This window comes from Anomaloglossus baeobatrachus, chromosome 7, assembly GCF_048569485.1.
Source record: "Anomaloglossus baeobatrachus isolate aAnoBae1 chromosome 7, aAnoBae1.hap1, whole genome shotgun sequence".
Lineage (NCBI taxonomy): Eukaryota > Metazoa > Chordata > Amphibia > Anura > Aromobatidae > Anomaloglossus > Anomaloglossus baeobatrachus.
The window spans coordinates 228,976,271-229,000,635 of record NC_134359.1 but is presented as its reverse complement, the minus strand read 5'-3'; the positions used below and the strand labels follow the sequence as shown (position 1 = coordinate 229,000,635).

General features: G+C 42.4%; 1 protein-coding gene across 4 annotated transcripts in view; it reads left to right on the top strand.

Annotated features, from left to right (window-relative positions):
• Positions 1-24,365, top strand: part of MRTFB (myocardin related transcription factor B) — a 406,942-nt gene that overhangs the window by 300,670 nt on the left and 81,907 nt on the right. For all 4 annotated transcript variants that reach the window (XM_075317934.1, XM_075317938.1, XM_075317936.1 and 1 more), the window contains 3 exons: positions 17,963-18,028; positions 22,216-22,271; positions 22,478-22,553. In XM_075317934.1, coding sequence (XP_075174049.1) covers positions 17,963-18,028; positions 22,216-22,271; positions 22,478-22,553 — 198 coding nt within the window. The remainder of the gene's footprint in view (positions 1-17,962; positions 18,029-22,215; positions 22,272-22,477; positions 22,554-24,365) is intronic.

Sequence of the window (24,365 nt, the reverse complement as noted above, 5' to 3'; positions counted from 1 at the left end):
GTAATCAACTAAACGCTGTGACCTTCTGATCCCAGATCTCTCCCTGAGGTCTCAGACTCTGTATTCCTGCCAGTGTTTGATTAATGCTGCTTATGGTTCTGTCAGCATGAATCAGATAACACTTTCCCCACAAGATAAGCCATCATTGTATGATCATTATGATCATTGGGGTCTCAGAATTTTTGGCCCCCCCCACAGATTCACCCATTAGCAAAATTAAAAAAATAAATGGCACTTGCCTGAGTGATGCAGCCACTTTACTGTGCTACTGTCACAGTGACCTCCACTTAAGTGTGGCTGTGCCAGGTACTGCACTTGAAGAGAATACTCTACTGTGCTATGAGATACACAGAATAATATGAAGTACACATATAAATCATCAAAAGCTATGAATATCCATAACAAGGACAATTTAATTTTTAAAGGTGTGATCCTTATTACAGGTAATCTGTCACCATCTGAGCGCAGTGTGCGGTATGAGCAGAGACCGCGATTCCAGTGATGTGTCTCTTGGTTGTGCTTTGCCTTTTCAATTCAGTGTTTGATTAGCAGGAGATTATCACTACAGGACAACAATTCTAACCACACCACCAGCACTGATTAGCAGCGCTCTGTCACTGTACAATGTACACAGAAAGCTGTGATGTGGACGGGGGTTATACATAGCTCAGCAACTGAGCTCTTCTACATTAGCAGCACAGAAGATTGTGACTCATAACCACGGCATCCAGAAAACTAAGTGATAGATCGGTGGAATCAGGGTCTCTGCCTTATGATGCTTTCACATTACATGCAAAAACCCGCTAACAGATTCCTTTTAAGTAATGTATAAAAACACACAAAATACCGGTAATAATGATACAATTACCAGTCTCTTATAATATAATTATATTATAATTATATAATAATTATTCTTAGAGAGACCAGATTAGTACTAATGCATAAACCTCACAAGACTAAAAAAAGCAAAAGGAAAAGCAATCATGGACGCAAAATGGTTTATTACATAATACTGAGAATTTAAAGCTCCAGGCAAAATGTATGTTGAGGGCTTGTCCCTGTCTCCAGGCCGCAGGGTGATGTGTGCTATATAGAGAGTAGATTTCTGAAGCACGCAGTATTATGTAATGGATTGATACTGACCAAGTTCTTCCTTTTATTTAGTTTAGCTGATTAGTTTGTTTGTGTCAGGACAGATGTTTATTATTATACCCTTAGGACTGATAATTATGTTCCCTGTATTTTAGTATACTCTGTACCATCATTTTAGGCTGCTTTGGCTGCTTTCACACTACGTTTTTTTAGCATGCGTCATGAACGTTTTTTTGCTGCAAAAGCGGATCTTGTTTTTGCAAAGAAAAACACATGCAAACGCATGTGTTATTTTGCAGGATCCTGTCACTTTAAGTTTATGGGCGGGCATTGGAGTCATGTGATCGGGAGTGAGGGGAACTGAACGTGAAAGACTGGGAGCCGACATCTGACAGCTGCGGAGGCTCGTAACCAAGGTAAACATCGGGTAACTTGCTTGGATACCCGATATTTACCTTGGTTACGAGCGTCTGCAGCTGCTAGGAGCAGGGGTGCCTGCTCCCTGCACACGTAACCAAGGTAAACATTGGGTTACCCGATATTTACCTTGGTTACGAGCGTCCTCTGCTCTCAGGCGGGGGAGAGAGGGAGGGGGAAAGAGGGAAAGGGAGAAAGAAACTGATCACATGAGGCTGGTTTCTGGGCATGCTCAGTAGAGCAAGCAGGATCCTGTCTATCAGCATGCCAGCGTTCACATGCGTTTGCGTGCAGTATAGTCAGGATCCAGCAATTTGCAGTATTTGGACGCAGCTCAAAAACGCTACAAGTAGCGTTTTTGAAAAACGTTAAACTGCAAGTCGCTGGATCCTCACTATAACGCACGCAAACGCATGTTGACGCGACTTCATGCATTGAAATGAAAACGCATTTGCACTGGATCCGTTTTTGTGTTAAAAAAACGTTCATGACGCATGTTAAAAAAAGTAGTGTGAAAGCAGCCTTTCACACTTGCTTTGTTTTGCATCAGTTGCAATCCGTCGCCTTGAGAAAATACGCTATCCTGCAAATTAATTTGCAGGATTCAGTTGTTTCCCCATAGACTTGTATTAACGACGGATTGAAACTGATGGCATTGCGTTGCATCTGTCCCTTGACGGATCAGTCATGGAATGACTGACCGTCGGGTTGAAGCAACGCATAATACAACGTTGTTAGTGTGCGTCAAAAAAACAGACAGCGACAGATCCATCAGCATCTGTCGTTAGTTATATTGGAAGCCTAAGGGCACAGGAATCCGTCGTCATCCGTGAAATGACGGAATCAGGCGACAGATCCGTTTTTTTTACTCTGGGCATGCCCAGATCGACTGTAAATTCAATTTTGGTGACAAAAATATCTCTCTCCCATTGATATAGCTTTTCATTAGCAACTAATATGTGATAATAATAAAAAAAATCCGACGGATTCCGTTTTTTTTTTCTACTCACCGACACATCAGTTTACACACAATCTGTGCCGGATCCGTCTCATCAGTCACAAAACAGATTGCGACTGATTGAAAAAGATGGAAGTGTGAAAGCAGCTTTATGTGTTTTTAATAATGATTATACATTTTTCAAAAAAATCAGTTGCGATAGTTCTAGCTTTTTGTAGGGTATTTATTCAAGTACAGCAGGGGAAATAAGTATTGATCAATTATCTGAATAAATATATTTTGAAACATGCTGCTGACATGAATTTCTCCCCAGATGTTGGTAATTAGGCTGCTTTCACACCTCCGGTTTTAGCAGAGCCGGCCAATTCGGCTCTAAAACCTATGCAACGGATGCGGCGACAAAACCGCATCCTTTGCATAAGTTTTTTACATGCGTCCCGTCTGGGTTTTTGCCGCTTGCGGCAGGCTACTGAGCACGCGCAGTGGAAAAAAACGCATGCGGCAGCCGGATGCGGTGTTTGCCGCAGGACGCCGCATGCGGCATCCATAGACATGCATTGCAAATTGCGCTGAATTGGCCGGATGCGGCGCAATGCGGGTTTTTTTGCCAAACGTGCCAGGCAACGTTCCATCCGGCCGCCACATCGGCTAAATCTGCCGCATGCGGCAAAAACCGGACGGAACGCAAGCCCATGCGACACAATACGGCACTAATGTAAGTCTATGCAAAAAACCGCAACCGGCGGCAAAATAAAACCGGTTACGGTTTTTCTGCAAAGCGCCGGATTGTGCCGCACAGGAAAAACCGGATGTGTTAAAGCAGCCTAACCCAACCGATCCCCACCCCCCCCATGCAAGGAAAAACAAACCTCAGAATGTCCATGAATTTAGTGATCTGTAATAATGAGAAATGACACAGGAAAAAAGTAGTTAACATTTGAAGAATGAGAGGTGCAACCAGCTGAAATCTATCAGTACTTGGAACGCAATCTTAGTGAAAAATATCAGCTGGCTCAAAAAATGACCTATAAAAAGGTGAATCATTACCAAAGTGCCACACAAGAAACATCTGATGATAGGTAAAAGCAGTGAGCTGTCTCAAGATCGTTGCATCCTTATTGTTACAAAAGTTACTGATGGCATTGGTTGCAGAAGAATTTTTAAACTACTGAAGGTTCCAGTGAGCTCTATAGGGGCCACAGTCTGGAAGTGGAAAGAACATAATTTCACCATAAACTGGCCACGACCAGGTGCTCCCCGCAAGATTTCACACAGAGGAGTGAAAAGAATTCTTAGAATAGTTGTCCAAAAGCCAAGGACCACCTGTGGAGAACTACAGAAAGACTTGGAATCCACAGGTGCAATTGTTTTAAAGAAAACAATAAGTAATGCACTCATCCTCCATAGCCTGAACTCTCATCACGCAGGACTCCATTGCTGAACAAAAAGCATGTTCAAGAGCATTTAAGGTTTGCTCAACAACACTTAGACAAGCCTATGAAATACTAGGAGAATATAGTCTGGTCATATGAGACCAACATTGAACTCTTTGAGTGACATAATACACACGATGTTTGGAGGCCAAAAAGGCACTGCATATCACACCATATCAACAGTGAAGTGTCGAGGTGGTAACATCAGGATGTGGGGCTGTTTTTTCAGCATATGGCACTGGCAAACCATGTAATTGAAAGAAGAATGAATGGACAAATATACTGAGACGTTCTTGATAATAATCTGCTGCCATCTACCAGGATGATCAATATGAAACAAGGGTTGACATTTCAGCAAAACAATGATCCCAAACACAGCCAAAGAAGTGTTCAATTGGTTTCAGAGATAGAAAATGATGCTGCTAGCCGCTCACCTGACCTAAATCCAATAGAAAATGAATGGAAGGAAGTAAAGCTTCAGAGTTCATGGAAGGAAGCGACAGAACCTTCAGGATTTGAAGAGCATTTGTGTAGTAGAATGGGCCAGAATCACACCTGAGCAACGCAGGCGACTAGTTTGTCCATACAGGAGGCATTTTGAAGTTATCACCAATAAAGGCTTTTGTATGAAGTATTAATAAATATCGGTAAGCTTGTTCAATACTTTTTCTCTGTCATTTCTCATTATTACACATCACTAAATTTATGGACATCTATGGTTTGATTTCTTTTCTAATGTAGATAACTATCCTTATTCTAAAAAATTATGTTTATCCCTTTTTGTCTATGACCTACTTGATATGGTTTGATTTCTTTGCCTGTATGGATTGGATGGCTTGTTACCAACATCTAGTGAGAAATTCATGTCAATAGCACCTTTAGAAATATGTTTACTTGGAAAATTGTTGACATTTCCAATTCTTATTTTACCCTGTAATTACATATTTGGTGTATATTATAGGCCAGCCATAGTACTGTGCTATGACACACTATATCATGAGCTGCACATTGTACTGAACTGTTAGAAATCAGTGAATTGCTCTATTCGGCTGCAAAGGGTTTCCTCAAGCATATTCGGTTGGGGAAAAAAAAGGGAAAAGAAAAACAGTGGTGGATCCTGTGACAACCAATCACTTGCTGACATTTTTTGCAAAAGTGAAGGCAATGTGTGAGCAGCTACTTGTAGCTTTCTTAGAACTAGTCATAAATGACTCCGGATATGTTTACCAGGTACAGAAATGCAGCCTATCAAAGGGAATTACATGAAGAGCCATTCCTACAGGGACCCAGAACTGCGCTCCATGTAAATACGCAGCCGCCTTCCACTTGTGGCTTTTTTTCTATTATTGTATTGCTCACAATCACAAAGTGGGAGATATTTCTAGGTATATTTATATGAAAAATATATGAATATATACAATAAATGGCCAATTTAGTAGACACCTCTCTAGTAGAATGTCGGACCTCACCCCCTGAACCGCAGCACTTCATTGTGGCATAGACTGCACTGGGTGTCGAAATGGAAATATTAACGCGTGTGGACAGGATAGCTGCTGGCAGTTGCTGAAGAATAAATGGAGGTAGTGCCATGCTCTACTCATCCAGAAATGTCCCAAAGGATTACAATCTGGAGACCGAAAACAAAAGAAGCAGCGAAAAGTCATCATGTTCCTGGAACCAAATGTGCCATCGTCCTTCTGCCATAAGGTAAGTATTAGACTCCCCTGCCCCCCCCCCCCCCCCCCAACAATCTGGGGCTGCCCTTTTTGTTTTATAAAAGAGTGGGCATCTCTAGACTGGTTAGTTTTCTCAATAAAAGTAATTGATAAAAGTGTGCAGAAGGAGCCCTAATGTCCCTCAAACTTTCAATATGTTTAGATCCCACAAATATTCGCGGCGCCGCTCACCATGAAAGCGAGAGATCTCTGGTGTTGTTGCAACATCTCGCTTCTTGCATCCGCAGAATCTTCCACTATCATTGCGAGAGGAGTTGCGGCCGTATTGAGACCTCTCAACACAGAAGTTCAGCTATGACTTTTGATAGAAAGTCAGGTCCATTTAAAGAGGACCAACCACCAGGATTTTCATATATAAACTAAAGCCAGTGCTATACTGGCACTATCATGCTGATTCTATACATACCTTTAGTTGTGAGATCGGATGTATACTTTCTGAAATACAGGCAAAGGTTCAGGTAAATTCAGGTAAAGCTTGTGAAATGCACTGTTACTTCATTGATAGATGCTGCAGGATATGTAATGGGTGGGTTGGGTTTTGCTGGTTATTCCCGCCCCTGTTTGCCTGCCTGTCCTTTTTCCCCTGTCCCTGTTATTACAGAGGGAAGGAAGGCCAGGCATGCAGACAAGGGTGGGAATAACTAGAAAAACCCAACCCACCTATTAGGTATTCTGCAGCACCTATCAATCAAATAACGGTATATTTCGCAAACTTTACTTGCCTGTATTTCAGAAAGTATACATCCGATCTCACAACTAAAGGCAAGTATAGAATCAGCATGATAGCGCCAGTATAGGACTGGCTTTAGATTATATAGGAAAATCCTGGTGGGTGGTCCTCTTTAAGACATATTAGGGTTTCTTCTGAGCATGTTTCACAATATATTTAGATAAATCACCAGTCTGGGACTGCCCACTCTTTTGTTAAAAAGAGCAACTCCTCCAGACTAGTAATAAGGAATCAGTATCTGATCATTATCATTAATTAGGATTGTAATGGATGCAACTCATATTGCTAATATTGTCTTCTTTCACCCGCTTTAAGCCCTGTGGACATCACTTTTGAGGCCTACAATTGGGATATAGGCCTACAGTTACCAGATAAACGCCAAAACTGCATTCTTTTTGCCTCCATCACATTGATTTTGTTTTGTTTTTTTCTTACTCTATAGAAAATTGTAGTTGTCCATGTTATGTATACACAGACATTCCCGAAAAACCATGTACTGTAGAGCATGGAATTTTATGGGCGACATGTGCCTGTGCGGTGGTTGTGGTGCCCCATCGGAGGTATACGTCAGGTGTTATTACTCACTTGGACATTTGACGGGCGGCCCTGACGTGATATGAGCAGTTTGTCGGCTGGTGACAGCTCAGCACTTGCTTCCAGTAAGGCTTATGGCAGTTCAGTTACTATGGAGGCTCCTCTCTCTGTATTTTCACACCAGATATCCCGTATCTGCTAGTTCTCAACACAAAGTTCCTTTTTTTTTTCTGAGCGACGACTCGCATTGTTTTCGTATCTCAAGTTGTCCCGTTGCTGACCGCACAAACGTTACACTTCTCTAAATTTTAGCATGTCAGAATACATTTTACATCTTTTTCCATTTATTTTATTTCTAGAATTAATTAATTTGAAGAACTAATACAATATAACACTTCATAGGTATAACCAGTAAAAAGAAAAGCTATTCTCTTTAAAGGGAATCTGTCAGCAGGTTTTTGCTTCCTCATCTGAGAGCAGCATACTGTAGGCAAGGAGACTCTGAATCCAACGACGTATCACTTAGATTACTAGCTGCAGCCTTTCTGAGACGATCAGTATTTTTAGATTTAGCGATGTAGCAGAGCTTAGAGAGCTGAACCGCTCACACCAGTCTCTGTATAATGATTGTACATTGACCGTGAGGTGTCAATCTAGGAGAGTGCGTGCCGGACTGCTGTGCGCAAGACAATGTCATCCAAGCAATGAGAAGTCCTGCTGCTTAATCAAAGAAAACAGCTAGGACCTTAACAAAGACAGGCATCCCTGAGTTCTATGTTTTAACTTTTGCAGCATGCTATCTTAAGATTACATAGCAAAAACCTGCTGACAGAGCCCCTTTAAAGGGGTTGTCAAATGTAGTTGGTGGGGGTCTGACACCTGGCATTCCCACTGATATCCTGTGATTAGGCCTGAAGCTGAGTAATGCACATTAGCTCCTTATCAAGAGAATCAGAGCTGATCTGCGGCTCTCGGCAGTAGTTGCTACAGATCGCCGTGCTGATCTTCTCTGTTCATTGCTTACATTTGATCACCACTTGATTTAATAACTGCTGATCAGTAGGGGATGCTGGATGTTTGACCCCTACCTATGTGATATTGATGGCCTATCTTAAAGGGCATAGAGTGAGGGTAAGGCTGGGGCCACACGGGGATTACTGCGATCCCCTTGCATGACACGCGTCTCGCGCTGGCAGTATAGCAGAACCGAATGTCATGCGAGTGTCCCTGCGACTGAGGTCCGACTGTGCGAGCAGACCTCAGCTGCGGGGGGCGGGCCGGCTCTGAGGAAGGGAGGGAGGGATTAATCTCCCTCTTTCCTCTGTAGCCGGCTATTGCCAATTTCGCACTGCACTCATGGTACACCGGTATACCGTGAGTGCAGTGCAGTGCAATTTTTCTCTCACCCCATAGACTTGAATGGGTGCGAGAGAAAGAGTCTCGCATTACAGTCGCAAGATGCTGCGATTGTTTTCTCGGTCCGATTAGGGCTGAGAAAATAATCGCTCATGTGGGCTGACACACAAGCTAATTTTGGTCCGAGTGGAATGCGATTTTTTTTTTTTTTTTTTTTTTTTTTATCGCACTCCACTCCCACCGATTTTCATGCCGTGTGGCTTAGGCCTAAGTGATGCTCTACCCAAGGGAGCCTCGTTATGCTTTATATAATGGGGTCCAGCGTCTTTTAGTAAGGCCAGCTTTACACGTCAATGTTGTCCATATGGGCTTGGCCACAAGTCTCTTGTCTGGTCTTCTAAAGCCTCATAGAGTTATGAGACTGCTGAACTTGGGTCGGGAAATTTGCAGCCAGGCCATGCATCTTTATCCAACTACGGACTGTGAAACCGGCCTTACACTTCTGTGCATGGATCTCTGGTGTGATCACCGTAAAGGCAGTCTTTTCAGTCTGTCCAATAATTCCACTGCCCAAAGTCATGATTAGTTTTTTTTAATCCACTTGGTTCTTGATTATGTGTCATTTCTAGTGTTGAGCGGATCCGAACTGTAAAAATCCGGATCCGCGCGGTTTCAGCGTCCGATCCGGGTCCGACCCGGATGCGGGAATCCGGCTGCACGATCCGGATCTGGGATTTTTTTTTTTCTCTCCTCTCTCTCTCGTCCCGGATCCGCTCCCCATTCACATACATGGGTCCGGATCGGATCCGGACTTCTTTTCCAACCCGCGATTGATCCGCCGGACCCGGATTATGACAAGTCCGCTCAACTCTAGTCATTTCTAGCTCTGTACTTATCATTACTGTTGTGGAGTCTTCTGTCATTTTGTTTCTTTTTTTTTTTTTTTTATAAATGATCTATACTTAATAAATTCATGAAACACACTCATAAGGGCCTCATCCATTCTGTAGGTCGCCCTGCCTGTGTGCACACTCATGATTTCTGTGGAGCTATCTAGACGTTGGTAGTGGAGGTTGGGTGGATTCTCACAATCCTTTCCGCCATTTGGTTTTGAGAACTCTAGCTGATATCTGTATAAAGAGTCACAAAAATGCCATAAAATATTTACTACCGTATATATCTGAGGTTACATTGCCCCATGGTGGATAAATCGGAACATGTGCTGTGCTATTTTGCGTCTGCTGCTGTCATTTGGCTGCTACGACAATTACAATATGACAACTATGTCGGTGTGACCATTCTCTGTACTTGTCCTTACCTATGCCCGTGATACCACCATAATGCCCCGATTTCCAGAAACCATAAGACCTCATGCAGTGTAGTGCACTGATTCTTATTTTTTTGATCCCATACTCTACACTCCCATTTACCAATATCTGTGTGCCATAATGACTGAAAACCTGAAACCTTGCAGCCATGCTGCCATTTTTAGCCTTTGCTCGCTCTCACATATGTCCGTTCCCTCTCCACCACCTTCTCTTTTTATAGCTTTCAATAGCTTCTTTCTTGTGCACCGCTTCCTTCTAGGACATCTCCGAGAATTTACAAATGGAAAGAGATAGCAGCCAAAAGAAAGTTACTACCGTGTTTTCCCAAAAATAAGACATGGTCTTATTATTTTTTTATGCGAAAGATGAATCATAGGAAATTATATTTTCTATGATGCTATACATATAGCTGGGGTGATTTAGGAAAGCCTGCACTCGCAGGGGGTTGCACCCGGTGGCCCTTGAGGTCCCTTCCAACTCTACCATTCTATGATTCTATGATGAGGTAGGGCTTATTTTAAAGGGATGCCTTTTTTTTCTATGAACAAAAATCAACATTTATTCATGTCACACATATATAATAAAATGATGTATGTAGTCACTTTTGGGATATACTGTATATTCACTCACTGCACATACACATGTATATTCACACACATAGACATGTATACACACACACTGCACATACATTTATATACACACAATGCACATACTATACACACACTGTACATACGTGTGTGCGTGTGTGTATATATATATACGGTATATATATATATATGTGTATATATATGTATATATAATATATATACATATATATATATATATATATATACATATACATACATATATACACATATACATATATATATATGTATGTATATATACATATACATATATACACATATACATATATGTGTATATATATATATATATATATATATATATATATATATAATTTTACACACACACACAGTGCACATACATTTATATGCACACACACTGCATATACACACACTGTACATACACATGTGTATATACACATACACTACACATACACACACTGCACATATCATACCAGCCCGTCTCCTATTTAGTTCCTCTAGACTCCCACAGCTAATGGACCTTTGGTGAGATCATGGTCAAATGACCGTGTTATCACCAAAGTTCCTTAAACTCGGAGTAGAAACACTGGGAACCCCAGAGAGTGGAGGCCCTGAGAAATTTCCCAGCTTGCCCCCCCTTTTCCTCTAACACCGGCGCTGCTTACCAGCCTGTTTTCTCTTCATTTCCTCTAAACTAGTGCAGTTAAAGGACATTTGGTGACATTGTGGTCACATGACTGTTTTGTCACCAAAGGCCCTTAAGCAGACTTAACCTCAGAATAAAAATGCTTGGTGCCCCTAAAGTGGGGGTCATAAGAAGTTACCCAGTTTGCTTCCCCCCTCATACCCAAATGCTGGCCCTGACTGTAACTAGGGCTTATATTTGGATTGCTTAAAATCTGTAAAATCATGCAATGACATATTTTCTGGGAAACCACGGGATGTAGCAAACTAGACAGAACAGATTACAGATCTCAATCTGGTATTGGGGTGAATAAAGGTCCAGTCACACATAACGAGACCGTTACTACGTCACAGTTTCCGGATCGTTATTATAATTGTTGGTGAGATCGTTGGTGAATGTCACACAGTCATTTTCCCAACGACTTTAGTAACGATGCAGCGACCTGTATAACGATCTCGTTGGTGGTTGGGACCCTGTCATACAGCAGCTATGTAACTATTCCCACCTCGAATAGGGGCGTAGTGTTTGACGCTGTAAGCCACATAGGCATGCATATGCGTCACCTTTTCCACACCCCTCTGCTCCGATGGGTGGCCAATACTGAGTTCTGATAAGGCGGGCGGCCTAGAAGGCAACTTTGTATCTCTTCATCCTTTGTCCCTTTCTGAGCCTTGCTTTGAGGATAGAACCTGCGACTCCACCCGGATTCATTTGTACTTTGTTCCCGGTTGCTTGCTTGCTTTTCGGATCGAAGCTGCATCTGCACCCGTATTCATCCCTCCTTCATTCTATCCTCAAAGCAAGGCTGAAAAAGGAACAAAGCATGAAGCGATACCCAATCAGAACGCAGTACTGTTCTCAGCGCCAACCAATCGGTGCAGAGGGGGCGTGGAAATGGTGACGCAACTACACGCCTGCGTGTCACACTTTAAGTTCTCATCTAGGTCGTTAACGAGATCATTGGTAGGTGTCAAACATACAGATCCATCCTGCCCAGCAGGACTCCAACGAGCCAAAAATGGCCCAGGACATTCAGCAACAACCAACGATCTCACAGCAGGGTGCGGATCCTTCGTACATTTCAAACATAACGAGATCGCTGGTGAAGTCGTTGTTTCGTCACAGAAACTGTGATGTAGCAACTATGTCGTTAGCGATCTCGTTATGTGTGAAGTGGCCTTGACACCCTTGTAAAGTAATTGTCTTCTGCGATATTTGCCCTAATACAAACTGTGATACAAAATGATGATATAATGTATCGATACAGGCCCATTGTCCATCTAATGTTTTTGGAGCCGGGTACACAATCACTGATGTCTGCCCTATAGTAACTCTGCGATCTGGTGAGTTATATCATCACCTGTCCGATCCTTGGTTTCTCTGAAGATAAGTAAGTACAGAGGTGTGTGCCAGTCACTTTCTCCCCTGCTCTGTTACAGCAATGAGTATAAAGGACGTTGGTGGTGATAACTATCAGCTAAAAGGTCCGCTCAACAAACACATCTAAGTCTGGTAGATACTGAATTATTCACTTACCCAGTAAAGACTATACCAATACCAGAGTGTGCCCTATATTAACCTCTTAGAAGGTGATACTCTTACACAAAGCTGTGAAAGAAGAGGCGGATATATACATTTAGCTGATTAGCCACATATCACCATTTTACTACTAGATTAAGGCCCAACATATGTCTAACGACAAAGAACCGTAATAAGTTATACATTAAAGGGAACCTGTCACCAGTTTTTTAGTGTATGAACTAATCCCACCACCTTCTTTAGCACCTATGCTGCATTCTAAAAAGTGGTACATTATATATATAATTGCCATCCTTCCGATGTGATTAATGTGGATCACGCGCCCTGCGTCATCCACACAGCCGGACAGGATCTCGCGCCTGCGCAGGGAGCTTACGGTGCAGTGCAAAGCCTAAGTGCGAACCGCAATCTCCCTGAGCAGGCGCGAGATCTTGTCCGGCTATGTGGGTGACAAAGGGCACATCAATCACATCGGGAGGGTGACAATTACCAGCGGGGAGGAGGGACATGAGCCACGGCAAAGACACCCATCGGACTGGACCGGTCACATTTGCATACAGCTATTCAAAAGTTTTTTAGGGGGATATCCAGGGAGGTCAGGGCATAATATACCACTTTTTAGAGTGCAGCATAGGTGCTAAGGAAGGTGGTGGGATTAGCGCTCACACCAAAAAATTAGTGACAGGTTTGCTTTAAAGTGGTAGTCCGCCATTATAAAGAAAAGAAAAAAAGGACAAGGACTTTTTTTTTTTCCTTGCATCTTTATTTTAAGTAAAAATTTATTTTTTAGAATTTTTTTAATGTGCGAGACAATTTTATTATGGCTTCGGCAACATTATTACACTCGTTTTTTAAGCCCTTATCATTTTTTAGTTTGTTAGACATTGTGGACATTGTTTATTCCACTCACTTGTATAGTGCCTATAATTTCCACACTGCTTTAGGCCTGTTTCACACGTCCGTGTAAAACGGACGTTTTTCACTGGCGTGTTAAAAACGCATATGTCCCTCTGTGTGCCGTGATTCACTACACACATGTTTTCTCCCTGTGCTATCCATGATAGCACATGGAGATCAGGTATTCCAAACTCACCTGAATCTCCTGCTCTGCTGTGTCCGGCCACTGCTGTGTCACTGCTGCAGCTACTCCCCGGGTCGGCTGTTCAATGCATATTCCTTAGTAATTAGCCGGCTTTGAAGCAAGAGGTAGCAGCGGCCGAACACAGCATCTCTAAAGAAGGTGAGTATAAAAAGCTTTTTATTGCAAAGATACTTTTTTTTTCTGGTACATGTTTCACGGATCACACCATAGTGTGGTCCATGGGACATTAGTGATGCCAGAAAAAAAGGACTTGTCTCCGTGCGGAAATCATGGACACGCGTGTACGCCGCACGGAGACACGGTCAGTGAAAAATCACAGATGTCTGCAGAGACCCATTGATTTTAATAGGTCTGCGTATGTCCGTGATTCTGGTACGTATGAAAACTGTCACCAGAATCACTGACGTGTGAAAGAGGCCTTACAGATATAAGAATTACTGTTACTTGAGTGTGGGATCAAAGCGGAGTATATGGAGAAAACTCACGCAAACACTGGGAGAACATACAAGCTTCTCACAGATGGTGCCATTGGTGGGACTTGAACCCAGGATCCCAATGCTCCAGAGCAATAGTACCAACCACTGAGCCACCGTGTGTCACATGGTGTTTGGCTTTAAACTCACTGAGTGTCATGGCGGTATCTGACTCTGTTCACATGGCAGAATGACACTGCACATTGTTTTTTCTGGTACTTCTGAGTTGCACAGACAGGCTCGGACATCGTCAGGCTTGCATGAGTTAATTTCTGCTAGCCTGCTGATTACCTCTTGGATCACATGTTGTGGGAGACCTATCACAGTTACTTCCTGCCTTGATAAGATGGTGGAGCAGGTCTTCCCATGCAAACTATAGCTTTTACTAAACCAGTCTGTGTGCCGTTGTATGTCTGTTCTGCTGGTGATTGTATTGATTTGTGCTTGGAGTTGTTCTGGAGTTCTCCCCATTGTCTTGATGTTTTCTTCCTGCTCTTATTTTCCTCCTAAGCTTTTTTTTATCTTATACCTCCTGTGTGTGGATGTCACAGGATAGTGATTTGGTTTCCCCTGTTTGTCTATTCCTGTCAGCTTTATCACTCCTAGACAGTCCCCCCCCCCCCAGGAGTTGGGGACAGGGGTGTATAAGATCGGGTCAAGGAAGGCGGTCCAGATATCCTCACCATCAGAGGTAACTGTAGGATTAGGGATAGCTAGGGTCCCCTAGAATAAGGACCAGTCTAGGAGCCCTGGCCCCCTCATACCCTATGACACTGTGCTGTCCATTGCAAAATCTTTGCTCAATTATAGCCCAGTACTTTTTTGGAGTAAAATTTTTTGAAGACTAACATTCAATACCACATTTTGCAAAAAAAAAAAAAATAAAAATGCACAAATAAAGCAAAAGATAAAAAATTGCAACAAATTTATCCCATGTCTTGAGCAATTTTTGTGAATTTGGCTCAATATTTGCTATAACATAAAGAATGACATAAATGCTTAAACCCCCCCAACCACAGATGAAGCTGGCGCTGTAGACCTTGTCCTCACAATCGTTGGGGGTACCCCATTTAAAGTGGTAGCATGTCCTAGCGATATGACATCACTTTATAAATTGGGATTTCATTACATATAGTTTGAAATCAAGTAGAAGAGCTTTTATTCTCTCTATTTGTCTAGGATGTTTTTGGAAATGGCCTTTGTGTTTGTTTTTTATGTGCAGTCTCCGTGCATTGATTTGATGACGGTCTATCCAGGAAAGGGAAGTTGTCTCAAATAATGTTTTTTTTCTCCTTAACAGAAGCAAATAAGATTATTATTCACAACAAATAATAAAGTGAACTCCGTGATGTCAGTAGTGACTTCAGAACAGCACGGCATTGTTCAGGCACCGACGAAGTGTCTATAAACTCAGCAAGCGCTGAACATTCTGTAAATATCACACTTGTGCCCACCGTGCTATCTTCAGCTGCTTGCTCCAGATTGCTTTTATGTATTGGACACAGGCCGCTCTGCTTGCATGCATGTCATTTCCCTTGTTAGAAATTATGTCAGCAGCCATCAGTACAGTCAACTGATAGTCATTGTATCTGGGACTCTTGGCAGGAGGTCCCGGAGGGGAAGGAACAGATGCTGCTGGCATTTCAAGCATTTCTTATATTCTTTTATTATTAAAAATGTTTTTTTTTTGTAGAATTCCACCTTTCCGTACTAGTATTGGTATTAAAAACCAATGCCTGCACTGTTCATGTTCATTTAAAGTAGCACTATATTATTTCAGCTAGTTGTCTCTTTCTGTATAGAAATGTATGGTATACTTCCCTATCAAGGTGTGACACCAGTGGCTTTATGCTCTCTGAAGAGGGTCTCTATCTCTGTCATCAGAACTGCATTAACTATAAAGGTTCTCCAGAAGGGATGAGAGAAACTTATATCAAAGATAATGATGATGACTGTACAGTGCCTCTCACCCAGAGTGCGTTGTGTCTTTATAGAAAATGATAGGTATACTTCCTTATCAAGGTGTGACACCCGTGGCTTTATGCTCTCTGAAGAGGGTCACTATCTCAGTCACTAGAACAGCATTAATGGTTAAGGTTCTCCATAAGGAGTAACAGAAACCTATATCAATGATAATGATGATGACTGCACAGTTCCTCTCACCCAGAATCAGTTGTGTCTTTCTCTATAGAAATTTATAGGTATACTTCCCTATCAAGGTGTGACACCCGTGGCTTTATGCTCTCTGAAGAGGGTCTCTATCTCAAGTAGCCAGAAATGCATTAACTGTAAAGGTTTTCCACAAGGGGTGACAAACACTTATATCAAAGATAATGATGATGACTGCATAGTGCCTCTCACCCAGAATGAGTTGTGTCTTTCGCTATAGAAATTTATAGGTATACTTCCCTATCAAGGTGTCACACCCATGGCTTTATGCTCTCTGAAGAAGGTCACTTTCTCAAGTAGCCAGAAATGAATTACCTCTAAAGGTTTTCCACAAGGGGTGACAAAAACTTATATCAAAGATAATGATGATGACTGCACAGTGCCTCTCACTTGTTTCTTTCTATATAGAAATGTATGGTATACTTCCCTATCAAGGTGTGACACCCATCGCTTTATGCTCTCTGAAGAGGGTCACTATCTCAGTCACCAGAATTGCATTAACTGTAAAGGTTCCCCACAAAGGGTGACAAACTTATATCAAAGATAATGATGATGACTGCACAGTGCTTCTCACCCAAAATGAGTTGTCTTTCTCTATAGAAATTTATAGGTATACTTCCCTATCAAGGTGTGATACCCATTGCTTTATGCTCTCTGAAGAGGGTCACTATCTCAGTCACCAGAATTGTATTAACTGTAAAGGTTCTCCAGAAGGGGTGAGAGAAACTTATATCAAAGATAATGATGATGACTGCACAGTGCCTCTCACTCAGTTATGATATAGGAGATCACAGTTGAACCTCCCTGACTGTGTATTTAGAATTCATTGGTTTATTTTCAGAGAATGGGGAATCATCATTGAATTGATAAAAAGAACTTATATGTAGGCAGAAGGCTAGCAACCAATATGGAGGCTGAAGGGGAAAAAAATCTGGAGGCCTACATGGAAATAACTATATAGTATATGTGAAGTGCACAGTGTGACAGTGTCAGGTGTGGGGTGCAGTTATAGAAGAAAAGAAAAACTGTGAATTCTTTAAAACGCTATAGTTCATAAACTTTTTTTACCATTTTTGAACCTGATGTACTCTGGGGCATATAGGGGTGGGGGTTGGGCTTGTTCACAGACAGACAGACAGACACAGACAGACAGACAGAGACACACACACACACCAATATACATATCAGATGTTCAATTCAGTGTCCGTAATCTCTTGGAAATAACATAATGAGCGGACCTGTAATGCTTTTTCATTATTTATATGGATACAACTTTTGGTTAATATAGGTAGCGGTGCCCGTGTATATGGGAATGAGCTGCAGTACCAGGAATGGCCACACTCATCTATTCGGCACTGTACCTGGTACTGCTCTTCTTGCCTGTGTCAATGGTGAAAGGAAAGCAGAACCTTCTCCGGTCAGGGACAGGTCATGAATATTTCAGTCTTCAATAATCCTTATAATACCTGATTGGAGATATTTACCCCTGGTAGAACAGACCACTAGTCTTGTAATTGAGGAATTAAGCTTTTGTGTAACTACAACTCCCAGCATTCCCTGGCTCTACGGCAGATGTGGTTGTAGCTCCATAAATGTGCCAACATTTAATTTTATATTTTGGAAACATCTTGTAACGGGAGCAGGAACAAGCACGGTCATTGTAATGTAAGGATGATGGGAGTCACACTGCTGATGGATGGTATATGTGCTTTGAGTGTATTTTATAGACATGGTATCATAGAACATGTTACGTAATGACTGGCAAGTGTGAGTCAGACTGTAACCGCGTCTCCTCCTCTGTTTTACAGTGCTTCAACTGCGTCTGCAACAAAGGCGAACACGAGAACAACTTGTAGACCAGGGCATCATGCCACGTAAGTCAACCACATACCCACCCAAAACCCATTTCCCTCCTTATTAAAGGAGCAGCAGCGGGAAACGGTTATATTACGGGTAAAGTATGCATGTATATAGAATAAAAAACTTCTAAAGAGACGTTAATAAAAAAAATATATAAATTCTGCTCTCGGTCTATCTGTTCAGGAGAGCGGTGTCTCACTGTAGAAGCATACAGGTAGTCATAATAGCACTACAGCGGTAGGCCCTGTGCACACCTTGCATTTTTGTTGCGTTTTTTTCCTGAATGATTTCCTAGTTTCGGCAAAGTGAGTGCGGTTCATGAAGGCTCATGCGCATAATGCTTATATTTTCCTTGCAGATTTACAGCAGCCGGTCAATTCTTGCTGCAGTTTTCACCCAAACTAACCAATGGGGAAAAATCTGCTACCAAAATGCTTAAAAAAAACGCAACAAAAACATTGCAAAAGAATGCTACGTTTTTCCTGCCTGCCTGCTTTCCTGCTTGCTTTGTAACACCATTTATTTTATTTGAGTTAGCCATTAAAAGGTATCAGATCTACAAGATTACAGTTTTGTTTCTGTCACTGAGAGCAATCAATCATTTTATAGTTGGCTAACATGGTACCAAAACTTTTTTCTTTCCTGGCTGCCGGAACCTCGGGATTTGCAGCAAAATTTTCTGTTGCAAATCCTGAACCTGTGTACATGAAGGCTAGGGCCACACGAGCGTATGGCATCCGATGCGAGAGCATCAGATAAGCTAATGACCCCCGACTCCGGCTCTGCTGCGAGTGTAAGCAGAGTGTCATTATACTGTAATCCGATCTTGCGATCAGAGCACAGCTGCGGAGTAGAGGGAGGGATTAATCTCTTCCATTGTCAGCTGATGCGATAATCGAACTGCACTCCGGTGTCACCCGAGTGCAGTCCGATGTTTCACTCGCACTCATGGACTTTTATGCACGTGAACTGTCACTTGCATCATGCTGCGATTGTTTTCTCAGTCCAAATAGGGTTGAGAAAAAAAGTCGCTGCTGAAAACTGCCCCATAGAGTATTCAGTGTTGTTTTTTTTTTTTATTGCATTCCACTCGTCCGATTGTACTCGCTGTGTGTCTTTACCCTAATTGTACAAGTAACGTACTGGAGAACGAATATGTTTCAGACATTAATGGGTTATTTTACCACTTAGACGTTATGACTAGTGATGAGTATGTGTGCTCGCCACTGCTGGTTACTCAGTTGAGCATCAGGGCGCTCTGGTACTTGCGGAGCTCGTCTTGAGTACCGCGGGTGCTCAGATGTTTCATGTGTGAAACAACAACCACAACAAACAGGCTCGCTTCACTGCATGATGTGTGCAGGTACCAAAGGAAGAGCCATTCGCAGTCTTTGGCTCTCACTGGGGTTCCTACAACATTTTCAGATGTAGTGTGTTAAAAGAAAAAAAAAACGTCATCCCTCCCCCCTAGAAACGCTCTCTTTACGGCTGGCTGTATGTGGTCAGAGAGACTAACTGCCCAATCAGTGACCGCCATTATACTCTTTACCCGAGTTGAGCACTTTCAGAGCATCTGACCAGCTTGGCTCGAGGACCAAGCACCCGAACATTTTAGTGCCAGCCCAGCTCTAGTTATCACCTCTCTAAAAAATGGGCGATTACTTTCTGATCAGTCGGAGGGAATCCGACCATTAAAAACCCCACCGATTACATGAATTTTGAAATTGCCGGTCTGAATGGAGCAGTGGCTGGACATGCGCATCACCGCTCAACTCATTCTCTGTAGGATTCCCGGCGATAACCAAGCACAGTGGTTTGCTTTCTCCACCAGTCCCATAAAGAATGAATAGAGCATTGGTGTTCTCATTTGGCCAAATAAGGCTCTGGAGGACACGCTTCTCTGGATCAGAGGGTCCCACCAGTCGGACTCTAGCAATTGATCAACAAGCTGTCACCTACCTGTTACGTATCGTCTCACCTCTGGATTAGTGATAACTGCTAAAGATAGAAAGAACCCTTCCAAGAGATTGCCGAACGTTGTAAGAAGAGCCTGTTTCTTCACCTCTCGGCGGTTGAAAATTTTTATTGGGGTCTTAGAACCCCACTTTTATGGTTGCAATTATAAGAAGAATGAAAGATGACAAAACATTACAAAGGGTTAGTTACACTTTACTGGGTATTTTATTTAATATCCTTATATATAGATCAGAAAACCTACAATTTTGACCACTACTCAAAAGAAACTGAATTTAATACCAAAAGAACAACCAGGTAGTTGCTTAGTGGAAAAATAATACCTATAAAACTACCCAGAAATGAAATATATAGATCAGAATAATTAAGGTACATGAGTGTAAATGAGTTAGATTTATTGGTTTCAGCTTCCCAATGATTATACGTTATGACTTATGTGCGGAAAATTAATTGGATCCTATAAAATGTTGAGTTTATGGTTAAGGCCAGGTTAAGAACAGCTGAAAGTGCTCAGGATTATATTGGTGACCAGTTGTGTCTTGTGAATCTGGATGTGGGTAAATGAACGGTAGAATAAAATAACCGGACATTCCTGTCGGATTTTCGAGCTGGAGGAGACGGAGGAATTAGCGTTGCTCATCTGTATATATTGTATGAATCTGCTTAAAGAGGACCAACCACCAGGATTTTCCTATATAAACTAAAGCCAGTGCTATACTGGCGCTATCATGCTGATTCTATACATAGCTTTAGTTGTGAGATCGGATGTATAGTTTCTGAAATACAGGCAAGTAAAGCTTGTGAAATGCACTGTTACTTGATTGATAGCAGAATATCTAATAGGGTGGTCAGGTTTTGCTAGTTATTCTCACCCTGCTGCCTGTCCTTCCTTCCCCTGTCTCTGTTATTATAGGGGGAGGAAGGACAGCAGACAGACAGGGGTGGGAATACGGTACTTAGCAAAACCCAACCCACCTATTAGAAATTCTGCAGCACCTATCAATCAAATATCAGTGAATTTCACAAACTTTACTTGCCTGTATTTCAGAAAGTATTCATCCCATCTCACAACTAAAGGTATATATAGAATCAGCATGATAGCGCCAGTATAGCACTGGCTTTAGTTTATACAGGAAAATCCTAGTGGTTGGTCCTCTTTAATGATGTCTGGACTTCAGACTCTATGACTAGGCCCTCATCTCGTGAAGTCTCGTACGTGTCCTCATTTAGTGTACATGGCCTAAATGAAAAAGTGAATAGGACTAATTAAATCTGGCTCAACTGCTAGAATTCGGTGCTGACGGGTAAAGAGTATATACAAATTAAATAGTAGAAATTCCAGCACACAAAGGGAATAAAGAGAATTTTTGAATGCAAGTGAATTTATTGACAAACTGCAAAAAGTGAACCTTGACTAGAGCAACACGAACGTTTCGGCTTTTACGCCTTTTTCAAGGTTGTTGCTTAATGCAAAGATACAAGATTGTGCGGGTCACAGTGGACGACTGTCTCTGAGAAAAGACAAGGTGCTTCACATTTTGCAGTGACAAGTATCAGAGTGGTGGTGTGAGGATGGAACACCACCGCTGTTACAGACTTTCCTGGGCAACCTCTGCAGGCGTTCCTTACTCCACTTTTTTTCTCCTGTTCCATCCTCACACCACCATTCTGATATTTGTCACTGCAAAATGTGAAGCACCTTGTCTTTTCTCAGAGACGGTCGTCCACTGTGACCCACACAATCCTGTATCTTTGCATTAAGCAGCAACCTTGAAAAAGGCGTAAAAGCCAAAACGTTCGTGTTGCTCTAGTCAAGGTTCACTTTTTGCAGTTTGTCAATCATTTTTGAATACAAGTGAATTTATCTCTTTATTTCCTTTTGTGTGCTGGGGTTTCTCCTATTAAATGAAAAAGTGAGCCTCATGTCCACAATGAACCTCGTTAATCTAATCTTGGGCTTGAGCTTTGCCCAGTGTATCTTGGCTCAATACTATTACGGAGCGTGATAAGAAAGGCAGCACTGCGTTCTCATGTGCAGAAGCCATATGTGAATACAGCCGAATGCTCTATGGGCAAAAAACATCTATTTTCTACAATTATGCGATAAAATTGAATCTCTCCAAATACGTCTTTTCCGTCAGCTTTATCCTTCATGTGTATACACAAATCTTGCATTGTATTTCTATTGCTCCTTGCCAAAGCTAACATTGTCTTCCTTCATTTTCAGCTTTAAAAAGCCCTGCTGCGTTTCACGAGCAGATCAAAAGCTTGGAGCGTGCCAGGGTAAGAATTAATGCCTAATATATGAGAAATAGAAATCTCACAAGTGGATTAACACTTAAAAATGATGTTGAAGACACGCTATAAATATCTTATAAAGTACATTAGCGGTTAGCCAAACTCTGGATTGTAGGCAAAGCAATGTGGATACATGAAGAAATAGCCGGTTATACACTGACTTATGATTTCTTCTTTTACTCTCTGTGCAGACTGAGAACTTCCTGAAGCACAAGATTCGCAGCCGTCCCGAGCGCTCTGAGCTTGTGAGGATGCACATCTTAGAAGGTAGGAATAATAATCATTTCCTTACTTAGAACCTCCTCTTAGGCCTCCTTCACACATCCGTCCCTCCAGTACCTGTGACATCCATTTTCACATGTACAAGAGTCTATGTGACACCTAAAGACTCATTAAATCAACGGACTTGCGCACACGTCTCATGTTTTGAGACGAATGGTGTGTCCTTGTGGAGCACACGGTGACATGTCTGTTTTCTATCGGCAGCATGGGGGTCACACGGACCACACACTGATGTGATCCTTGTGACACGTACTGGAGGAAACACCTGTCTCTGAGAAATAAACATATTTTTATACTTACCTGTCTCTGGTGCTGCTGTTGCTTCCAGGCCCACTCATTATGCTCATGAATATTCACTGCACTGACTGTGGACCTGGAAGCAACAGCAGCGCCGGAGACAGGCAAGTATACAAGTTCGTGCTGTTCGTGTATTATCCGGATGTCGCACGAACAGCACACACACACACACACACACACACACACACACACACACACACAGACACAGACACAGACACCACACACCACAGACCTTGTAAAATATTTGTTTTTTCCCAGGGACATGTGGCTGGGGCCTTAGATACAGTTTTGTCTACAGGATTGAATAAGATCCTTGGTGTCCAACATGTCTGCCATCAGTAAAAATACTCCACTTTATGCTTTATGGTCCTCAATTTTTACATTAATTTGTATACTTTGGTCCTGAACAATTTTTATTTATTTGCTTGCTATTAACATATATTCTGAGACTTTCCATTTAGCTGTGCCCCATAAGTATTCACACCTACAGATAAGGGTGGTTGGTGTGCCCTTTGTGTGGCTGAGCACCTGCTTTTTCCATACCTCCCTTTTTTCTGACAACCCCCCCCCCCACCAGCACTGTCCGCTATTGAAAGTGCATTCATGTGAGTGCACGCTCACACTTAGGCCTCTCCTGTTTCTTGGAGTTACACACTGTACGGGAGTGTACACTCACATAATTGTTTTTTCGCTTGCAAATTGTCTCTTCAGGCAGAAAGGAGACTAAGTCTATGTGCGCACGTTGCGTACTGTCCCTGCAGAAATTTCTGCAGCGATTTGAACAGCACACATGCGCTTCAAATCGCTGCAGAAACAGTCCGTAATGAAAAAAAAACAAACGATTTCATGCACTCTGACTGCAGCCCCTCCCATTGACAGAGCGGGGGCTGCATGCAGAGCGCAGGAAAGAAGTGACATGTCACTTCTTAGAACGCGCGCTTCGGGCAGCAGCCGAAGCGCTGCGCTCTAAGACGCCACGTGCGCACAGCTCCTGCATAATCTTCTTAGATTATGCAGGGGACGCAGGACGCATGCAGTTACGCTGCCGTGCAGATCGTAGCGTAACTGCATGCAAATACGCAACGTGCGGACATAGCCTAACTCTAAAAGTTCATCTCCTTCCTCCCTGAAGAGACAATTTGAATATTTCCCAGAGGAGCATTGTAGCTACAGGACCCCCTCACTGGCAGCCAGATTGGTTTGTCAGTCTCCGCAAGGAGAAACTTTTCCCCTTGGACCCCACTATAGTTTCTCTCACAGCCAGATCATATCTCATACTTTGCACTGACGAGGGGCAATCACCCCGAAACGCCATGACTGCAAATTAAGGTTCTGATCTGGCATAAATCCTAAGTCATATGAAAAGGTTCATTAAAGGGTCACTTTTGACTTTTTGGATTGCTACTTCCAATAGGTGGCACTAGAGTTTGTCTCCTTCTTCCCTGAAGAGACAGTTTGAATCTTTCCCAGAGGAGCATTGCAGCTATAAGACTCTTCACT